Source organism: Tachysurus vachellii, chromosome 24 (genome assembly GCF_030014155.1).
Source record: "Tachysurus vachellii isolate PV-2020 chromosome 24, HZAU_Pvac_v1, whole genome shotgun sequence".
NCBI lineage: Eukaryota > Metazoa > Chordata > Actinopteri > Siluriformes > Bagridae > Tachysurus > Tachysurus vachellii.
Genome location: NC_083483.1, coordinates 4,335,295 through 4,345,455, shown reverse-complemented (window position 1 = coordinate 4,345,455; position 10,161 = coordinate 4,335,295). Strand labels below are relative to the sequence as shown.

Below are 10,161 nucleotides of genomic sequence, written 5' to 3'. Positions count from 1 at the left end.
CCTTTAGTAATTAATATGGTGTGTTGCCCCTTTAGCATCAATGATGGCATGCAGTCTTTTGTAATCACTGTGCATGAGGTCCTTAATTCTCTCAGGTGGTAGAGCTGCCCATTCTCCTTGGCAAAATGCCATTGGAGGGTCAAACCTTGTCTTGCGCTTTAGATCACTGTCACATCCGAGATCGTCCCATGTGCAGCTTTCATGCTGTAGAATGCAAATCGTCTGACAGTATTTTCTGATAAAGTGCTGCATTCAACTTGCCATCAACAGTATCAAGTGAGGCATGTGGTAGCCTAGTGGTCAAGGTGTTGGGCGACCAATCAGAAGGTTGTGAGTGCGATCCCAGGTCCACCAAGCTGCCACTGTTGGGCCACTGAGCAAGACCCTTAACCCTCAGTTGCTCAGTTATATAAAAATGAGATAATGTACGTCGCTCTGGATAAGAATGTCTGCCAAATGCTAGAAATGAAATGGAAATGAAATGAAATATCAGCGATAAATCAACATACAGACATACACCAATCAGCCATAACAATAAATCCATCTGTTTAATTCTGTAATTCTACCTTGTTCCCGACTAGACAGGTCAAAACATGTTTTCTGAAAGACTTCTGAACTTATGCTGTGGTATCTGTCGGTCATTAAAACCTTTATGTCCTGTACATTGTGAGGTGGAGTTTTTATTGTGAGGTGGAGTATCAGACTTGTTTGTCTATCATATACCTCAGATGCTTGATCAGATTCTCGGGAAATCAAAGTCAATACCCTGAACTCTATCATTTTCTTTAAACAATTCCTGAATAATATTTGCAGTGTGGCAGGGCACATTATTCTGATGAAAGAGGTCACTGCCATTAGAAAATAACATTGCCACGGAGGGGGGTATTTGGTCTGCAACAATATTTAGGTAGGTGGTACATGTCAAAGCAACATCAGCCTGAATGCCAGGGCTAAGGTTTCCCAGCAGAACATTACAGAGAGCAACAGTTTCTTTTTGACAGCTTGCCTTCTTCCTATCCCATTATTGTGCCAACTCCTCCCAGGTCTTCAACATGAAGAAAAAATGATTTATCAGATCAGGCCTCCTTCCTTTATTGCTCTGTGGTCTTGTTCTGATGCTCATGAAGACATTGTAGTAGCTTTCGGTGGTTGATACATCTAAGATGGCGGCACGGCAGTAGCATGCAGAGGCCAGTTCGGAATCAATATGGTGCTATTTACATTTTTTATTGGTTTTATTTATGTTTTTATAACAACTATTACTAGTACATGGACAACAGAGACATCCGTGTTCAAGTATACAACCGCCAGAAACTAATAAAATCCAAAAATCGCTGATGTACTTGCTCTCCTGTACATTCTACTTTCCAATGTTTGCTCCCTGGACAATAATCTGGACTACATCCGACTCGAACGCACTACACGGCAAGAGTTTAGAAACTGCTGCGTCTTTGTTTTCACGGAGACGTGGCTCAGCAACAGAGTTCCAGACGCCGCCATCCAGCTAGACGTGCTCACCCTCATTTTGTGCCGACAGAAATGCAGCTCTGTGCAGTAAGGCTCGCGGTGGTGGTGTTTACTGTACATCAACACAGAATGGTGCAAGAACTGTGCTTGTTTCTAGTTACTGCTTATTGCTGAGCTTCAGTTTCTGACTGTTAGATGCAGGCCATTTTATATACCATGGGAATTCACCACGGTTTTCGTTGTCAGAGTTTACATTCACCCCAGCGCTAATGCTAAAGAGGCGCTATGTGAGCTCTATGGGACGATCTGCAGAATGTTCAGGCGATCAAGAACTACAAGACAGCTTCAACTGCCTGTGATAGTGGTGCCTCCCTCCCAGATGCACTGAATGACTTCTATGCTCTGTCTATCCACGGCCGATGTGAGGAGAACTCAATGCAGAGATAACCCACAGAAGGCTGCTGGACCAGACAATATTCCTGGCAGGGTGATCAGAACAGCTAGCGGATGTCTTCAGTGACATCTTCAACATTTACCTGAGCAGCGCTGTTGTTCCTACGTGCCTCAAGACAACCACCATTGTCCCTGCCCCAAAGAAGTCTACAGTGACCTGCCTTAATGACTATAGTCCCATCGCACTCACACCCATTGTTATGAAGTGCTTCAAGAAGCTCCTCATGAGGCACATACATTGCGTATCGTCCAAACCGCTCCACGGATGATGCCATTGCCATGGCCCTTCATTTAGCCCTCACCCACCTGGACAATAAAGACACGTACGTATGAATGCTGTTCTTAGGCTTTAGTTCAGCATTCCATACAATCATCCCTCAGCACCTGATTGGGAATCTGAGCCTGCTGGGACTGAACATCGCCCTCTGAAACTGGACCCTGGACTTCCTGACTGGGAGACCTCAGTCAGTCCGGATTGGGAACATCATCTCCAGCACCACCACAATGAGCACTGGAGTCCACTGCTGTTCACTCTGCTGACTTACGACTGTGCAGCAATGCACAGATCGAACCATGTTATCAAGTTCGCCGATGACGTGACCGTGGTGGGTCTCATCAGCAAGAACGACGGGACAGCATACAGAGAGGGGGTGCAACAGCTAACTGCCTGGTGTAGAGCCAACAACCTGTCTCTGAATGTTGATAAAACTAAAGAGATGGTTGTTGACTTCCAGAGAGCACAGAGCGACCACTCTCCACTCTGTTTATTGTCTTTTGTGTATTGTTTTGTCATTTTTTGTCTGCACTGTCTTTTGTCTGCACTGTCTTGTCTGTCTTGTTTGTCTTGTCCTGCACTGTTTGCACCAGGTTACACAGATACACTTTATGTGTTTAGGACTATTTACTAAGTCCTTAGCTCTGTCTTTGTTTTATGTAGCACTCTGGTCCTGGTGAAACGTTGTCTTATTTCACTGTGTACTGCAACAGCTACAGTATATATGGTTGAAATGACAGTAAAAGCTTCTTTATTTAACTTGACTTGACTTGACTTGAAACTCTGACTGGATACAATGCACTGTTTGGTCGGACAACTTTCTATCATCCCCGGGAGTTGAACCAGACAGGCTAGCCTTTCCTTCAATCAATGACCATGTCACTGGTTCACCGTTTGTCCTTTCTTGGCCCACTTTTGGTAGGTAATATCCACTATGTACTGGAAATACCCCTCAAGCCCTACCATATTGTAGATGCTCTGACCCACTTGTCTATCCTTCGCAAGTTAATCAATTTTAATTTCTTACAGCAGCAAAAAGCTACATACAGCATTTACATTAATCTGCTTGGTCTAATACACTATCAATTCTATAGTAACAACTCATTCACAGGCACCCGATAAAATAATAATGATAGTATGTTGATATGGGGAAGTTGTCTATTTATCATTTATTGAAGGATTCTTCAGTGTTGGTGCTTTGGAGCAGTCATAATCTTTGGATTGATCTAAAGATGTTTTTGAAGACATCTTCAAGACAAGGATTTTTAACGATTTAATGTTAACATGACAAGCTTGATTTCTTCTGTCTTATGAACTTAAAGAGAGAGATCAAAGTGACATCATGACTGTTTATAGCAGCTATAATGAAAGAGAGAACAGGAAACATTTTTGTGGAATGTTCTCAAATACATTTACAGCTATAAACAGCCTAGAAAAACACTTACAGTTGAACCATTTTTATATGTGAAACTGTCAAAACAATATGATTATCTTGTAAGGTATAAATCTATGAAAGAGAACTGAACAAATTTGACATATTCGTATTATATTAGCAATAAATTATTAATCACTGTTTATCATTACTGGATCCTTTAAACGATAATGTGAGAAAACAGCTTTTTTTCTGTGGTCTTAACTGAAGAGACTTTAGCTGCTCATTACGTGATTGCTGTTGGCAAATGGTTACACCATGAAACCACTGAAAGCATGTCATAGTTTTGGATGTAATTTCTTACACTTTTGCAAGGTGTGAAATATTTGCTTCTATAATGTGGGTGTTATGGTTGCTGTTTATTAATGTAGCTGAAGCAAATCAAACAGTGTCTAAAACCGACATTTCTTTTTTCCATGAAACAATATCTGTAAGACAAGGATTAACTTCCATATCTGTGACCTGAAGGAACAATTGAAGAACATACTAATTTTGCATTCACATAGATTATGATTCTTTGCTATAGTATTAAACACTGTTTACTGCCAAGCAGATATGTCCAAGGAATAGCGAGAACACACTGAAATGGTCTATAAATGAGTACAATGCATAATGTGTTGGCCTTTAATTAATATTACATTGTAATAGCTGTGAAATTCATGTGGTATAAAAGTAATAAACCAGATGGAGTGCTAATTACAAATCACACCACCCCACTATAATTTCCTATAAAAACTGTGTTATTCTTGTGAATCTCTACTAGAAATTTCTGAAGATATGACTGTAGGTGAACCGTAGATGTGCTAAATGTTTTAACTAAAACCAGAAAGGTTGATTTGCAGTCTCCTTACTGACTGATGATAATTTAAGTAGTAGCTCACACAGCATTGAGACTATGACCTGATGATTCCTGTCAATCATAAAAGACACAACATAGAATTTATATCCTATAAATCACATGAATTTTTTGAGTTAGTTTATGACTACCTAGTTATGAATCAAACCAGTTCTTCATATGTGAGGTTGTGTGTGTACCAGTTGTTCTCTCTATCGGCTCGTCTGCCCTCTGAAACATGACCCAAGAGTCGATCTTAGCAACAAAAAAGCTACAGAAATACTCCACAATACCTTGTTTAATTTCAACAGCATTAATATATTTTCTACCTCATAATGAATATAAGCGTCACACATGGCAGTCTTATTTGCATTATTTACAGCATTTATACTTCCCAGTGTTAGCATGTTAGGTGCCGTTGGAAAAATAAATATTTGCTTGTGTAATAAAAATTTAAAATAAATATCCTTTATACCAAGAAAATTAAAAATGACATCATAATTTTTTCACTGTACAATTTTACAAGTATTGCTCCAAGGATAATTCAAACCATTTAAAGCAAACATGTTTGAAATGCATGTACAGCACTAATAAATGCACCATACATGTTTATATATATAAAGATCTGTTGAGGTCTGCAGGTAGGACATGACACTTTTTAACAACTCAAATGTATAAAAATAAAACCACCTTTGAGGAACTCATCAAATTACTACTTTAAAAAGTGTAATAAGTGTTATTATAGGTTATATCAATATATATTAATAAAGGTGGCAATTCTGACTTAGCAAAAAAAAATAAAAAATCTAATTCCTGAGTTAAAAATAATCATATTCATTGTCATTAGTCAAAGGAAATTTCTAAGTGAAATCACTGCTTTCTTCTGTTTTTTTTTTCATCTACAGTGTTAAAACTACATCTGTACTACATGTGTCTAACAAATGAACATGACAACAACATACATTTAAGAAACAAACATGTTTCTGCCTGTTAAAATCCCACAACAATGCAAACAAAAATATAGAACCAGTCCATTTCCCACTTTGCCACATTTCCTGGACTACAGTGTTGAAAGTAAAATGTTGATAGTCACAACCTCAAAATTTGAAAAACTGAATGATAAAAATAATAAGTTAGAACTAAAAACAATGAGTCTGAATAAAAACTACTAGTCATTGCTTGCCACATCCTATTATTAAAAAAAGAACACACAAGCAACAAACACAGTAGAAACAAACATCAGTGCCTAAAGAAAGAAAACAAATCATAAAACATGGTTCACAGGTTGACTTGTGCACCTGCAGCCAGTCCGGTGGGTATGGGCATAGCAGAGTTGACAGAGTGCCAGGCAGCCTCGGGCAGGGGCGTAACACAGCATGCAGGGCAGGAAGAATGCCATAGCTACCGCCGAACTCCATCGTGTACACCTCCCGGACTCACGGCAGGAAAACGGAGCATCTGCATTGGAATCCTCATCATCGTTGGAACAGTGGTAGAGCAGTGCTTTGAGGCAGCAAACACAAGTAGTATACTCCACCAGGGCCTCTGCCGAGCACAGGCATCGACGCCCACACAGCCAGCAGGCCGGAAGGGGTGTCTCAGCGGCACAATCCCTGCACTTGCAGCGGCTGCAGTGATCACATGGGCTTGGGTGCTTCCTGTTGAGTTTCTTTGTTGTTTCCTGTTTTGATTCCAATTTTAAATTCTTTTGATCCGTGGAAGCATTTCCTAGCAGATTCATCTCTTCGTGTTTTGAGTTGCAGCTCTTGGGCTGCTCCTGTATTGCCACATCTAGTTTGCCTACACTTTCCAGACTCCACTGCTCTAAGATAAAACTTTCACCCACCTCCAACGCCTCCTTTTTCGGTCCGAAGCTCCTCGGTTGTTCCTTTACCGTTGTCAAATTTTTGCCCAAATTTCCCAGAAGGCTTATCTCCTGAGTGGATATCACACAGATTCCCTTCTGCACTTCCTCTTTGTCATTCTCTGGCTGTTCCTTTTCTACAGTTTCACCTTTGTGTCCCACAGTCTCTTGCTCTGAAGGTTGCCCGGTGTCAGTAGACCTCTGAGCACTTTGAAGCGAATGTGAAGAATCCTGAGTGTGATCGTCTCTACCTGGCACAGGACCTTCATCAGGGGCAGAGTCAGAGATCTGTGTGTGGGGCCAGGTGGAAGGACTCTCAGTGTACTCATTGCAGGAGTGGACAGCTTGGATCTTTTGCAGGGAGAGAAGGCCACTGCCGCTGTCCTGAGCTCTCGGCTCCATAGTCGCTCAATAAGGGAAAGTAAAGTTCTCTGAATCGAAGTGAACACATCTGAAAGTCCTGCAGGGAAAACAGAGTGATAAATAGGTTGTCAACTTCCCTGTATATGCAAATCTGCATGACTCCAGCCAACAGAATATGCCTAATCAGCATGTGGATGTAAATGTGAAAAGCTTCCTTGCTACCTGTTTCACTAACACCTTCAGCTCCAGCATAAGGCCAGAAGTAGCAAGTAGCCAGAAAAGTATTAACTGCAGTGTGCAATGTTTAACATGCGGAAAAAAGTAAAAAGATTGAAAGCAGGCAGTCATTGACAATATTTACAGAGGTACACACTCTTAAAACATCGAGGCAATTTAGATCCTTTAAGATCTGGAAGTAGGCAGAGACTGTATTTATGTGTAGAATTGCTGAGGGTGAAGTTTTCACTGTACAAGCGCAGAATTAGTGGAAATTTTGAAAAATGTCTGCATGAACTAAAGCCAACAGAAGAGGCTAATAAACAAATCAATGCAAATAGTGCATGTGCGCTCACACACACACACACACACACACACGACTCTTTGTGCAGAAATAAGCTGGTGACCTTCTCTTTCATGTCATTAATGGCTCACTCTTTCAAGCTTCACCTGCTAACAATGTTTTTTTTACACAAAAACTTTAAAACCAGCCAATTTACACAGCAGTAACTCTGCTTGTGGCTTTTCAGTTATCTTTCAGTAACCTTTCACTTGCTAGGTTATCTTACAGTCATTAGGTTATCTTTCACACGCAAGTTTATCTTTCATGCATCTTTCATTCACTATTTTTCCTTTAACTCATTAGGTTATATTTCACGCTCTAGTTTAGTTTAGATGTCACTTGCAAGGTTACCTTTAACTCACTACAATAGCTTTCATTAGCTGGGTTAGAAGTCTCTTGTCAGGTTTGCTGTTACTCACTAGATTATCTTTCACTCACTAACTTAACTTGAATTCACTATTTTACATTTACTCACATAGTTCAGCTACCTTTTTCTTGGTTAGCTTTCACTTGCTTTGTTACTTTTCACTTGTTGTTGATGTTACATGCTAGGCTAAATTTTCCTCATTATGCTACCTGTCATCATGTATGCTTTCACTTGCTACGTTATTATTTACTCACTAGGTTAGATGTCACTTGCTACCCTGCTCCAGTTAAGGCCTGAAGTGTGTAGGTTTTAATACACAATCTTTGTGAACATGTGAAACTCTGGACAGACAGTAACGTAAGCTTAAATTTGAACTCTCGACCCTGAAGCTACGAGGAGGGGAGAATATCTGCAGTACAATTGTGACATCACATAATAGTCATCGATATCCAGACAGACAGAGACAGATTAAAAGAAAGACGGACAAACACACACAGAAAGACTGACAGACAAATACAGAGAAAAATGGAGACACACATAGACAAACAGACAGAGAGGAAGACAGACAGTTAGACAGGCAGAAAAACAGTCAGACAGACAGTTAGACGGACAGAAAGACAGACATATAAATAGTTAGACAAAGTCAAAAGGTCCACTGAATGGAGCTTAATGTTTGTTTTGCTGCATGTAAAATCTCCATATCCATTAAAACCATAATACCCATAATGCACTGCGACTTGTGCATGAATACAAACTCTTAACTGCTCACATTCGCAACTTCACACACACACACACACACATACTGTACACACATACAAACACACATACACACACAAACACACACACACATACACACATACAAACACACATACACACACACAGACACACACACACACACAAGCTATTCTGTAAAAGTCTTAAAGATTAAAACAACATGAATGTTAATGTTGATGTTAAGTAACAGAAAAGCTTCCATTTATTTACACTTTATCACTGAGCTCCACAGAATAATTGCTTAAATGATAAGCTTAAAAACTCACCGTAATGTCAACACTCCGAGCCCCTGTGTGTGTGTGTGTGTGTGTGTGTGTGTCCGATGTAGAGATCTCAGTACATCCTCTAGCACAAAGGAGAATAAATAGATGTCCTCATAGTTTTAATCACTTTTTATTTAAAAACTCTGAAGCTGTAAAAAGTCAGAAATGGCGCCTCAAGTCCAAGTGCACGAGCCAAACTGAAGCTGCTCCACGCGCGCACGCGTGCGTACATTCAGGCGCGCGCGTGTGCGTATGCGTGTGTGTATGCGAAGTGGAAACAGAGCAGCTCTTTGTCCCGCAGGATGTAACGCATCCGGTCCGCGCGCGCACAGGCACGGTGGGTTGCCACTTCACCAGAAAACACGCGTGAATCGGCAGAAAAATTATACACAACTTTTACCCAAATAACAACAACAAAGTTACAAATAATAACTTATTTCTAAACAATAATAATTACATTAAGCAATGCATAGCTATTTGCATTAGTAAAATATTAACAACATCCAATCTGGCACTTCCATTCAAACACTGAGCCGTGTGTGTGTGTGTGTGTGTGTGCGTGTATGTGTATGTGTGTGTGCGTGTGCGTGTGTATGTGTGTGTATCTGCGTGTGTGTGTGTGTATGTGTGTATGCGCGTGTGTGTGTGTGTGTGTGCATGTGTATGTGTGTGTATCTGCGTGTGTGTGTGTGTGTATGTGTGTATGCGCGCGCGCGTGTGTGTGTGTGTGTGTGCATGTGTATGTGTGTGTGTGAGAGAGAGAATGTGTGTGTGTGTGTATGTGTGTGTATCTGCGTGTGTGTGTATGTGTGTATGCGCGCGCGCGTGTGTGTGTGTGTGTGTGTATGTGTGTGTGTGTGTGTGTGAGAGAGAATGTGTGTGTGAGTGTGCATGTGTAATAATAATAATAATATGAGAGAGTGTGAGAAAGAGTGAGATAGGAAGGAGAACCCGGGCCACACACCTGTTATTGTTCTTTGCTTTAATGAGATTTCTGTCTCTCTGAGTCAGTGTCTGTCTGTCTGACTGACTTTCTGACTGTAGCATTGTGTGTCTGCCTGTCTGTATCTTTGTTTGCCTGTCTGATACTGTGTCTGTATGTCTGCCTGTCTGTTTGTCTCTCTGTTTGTCTACTGCTTGCTTGTCCCTCTGCATCAATGCCACGCCCCCATTTACTGTGACTGACAGGCACAGAAGCTAAAACCTCCTTAATTGGGAGTAACAGGTTACTGAACTATAAATCCTTTAACCTTTAATGAAATTCACAGAGACCACATGTCCTTCACTGAGACTGACAGGTACGAAGGACACACAAGTTTCAGTGGGAAAAGGAGTTTCATTGTGTGAGATGTGTCACACGTTGCTCTGGATAAGGGTGTCTGCCAAATGCTGTAAATGTGTAAAGTGTGGTTTTGACTCTCATATGAACAGAAATAAGTTAAAAAATGTATCCCTTTTTTTACACTGTGCTGTTACATTAGACTGATATTAAAGGGAAATTCTAAGCCAA

At 40.6% G+C, this 10,161-nt stretch overlaps 1 protein-coding gene across 1 annotated transcript; it reads right to left on the bottom strand.

Annotated features, from left to right (window-relative positions):
- Positions 1-4,741: 4,741 nt before the first annotated feature.
- spry2 (sprouty RTK signaling antagonist 2) lies at positions 4,742-8,895 on the bottom strand. Its single transcript, XM_060860933.1, has 2 exons — positions 8,655-8,895; positions 4,742-6,785 (listed from the first exon to the last, which is right to left on the bottom strand). The coding sequence occupies exon 2, from the start codon at positions 6,725-6,727 to the stop codon at positions 5,726-5,728; it is 1,002 nt and encodes a 333-aa protein (XP_060716916.1). The 5' UTR covers positions 6,728-6,785; positions 8,655-8,895; the 3' UTR covers positions 4,742-5,725.
- Between the last annotated feature and the right edge of the window lie 1,266 nt (positions 8,896-10,161).

What these genes read in the sequence shown, in the direction of transcription:
- spry2 (XM_060860933.1), bottom strand. Translation starts at nt 6,727, where the DNA reads ATGGAGCCGAGAGCTCAGGACAGCGGCAGTGGCCTTCTCTCCCTGCAA.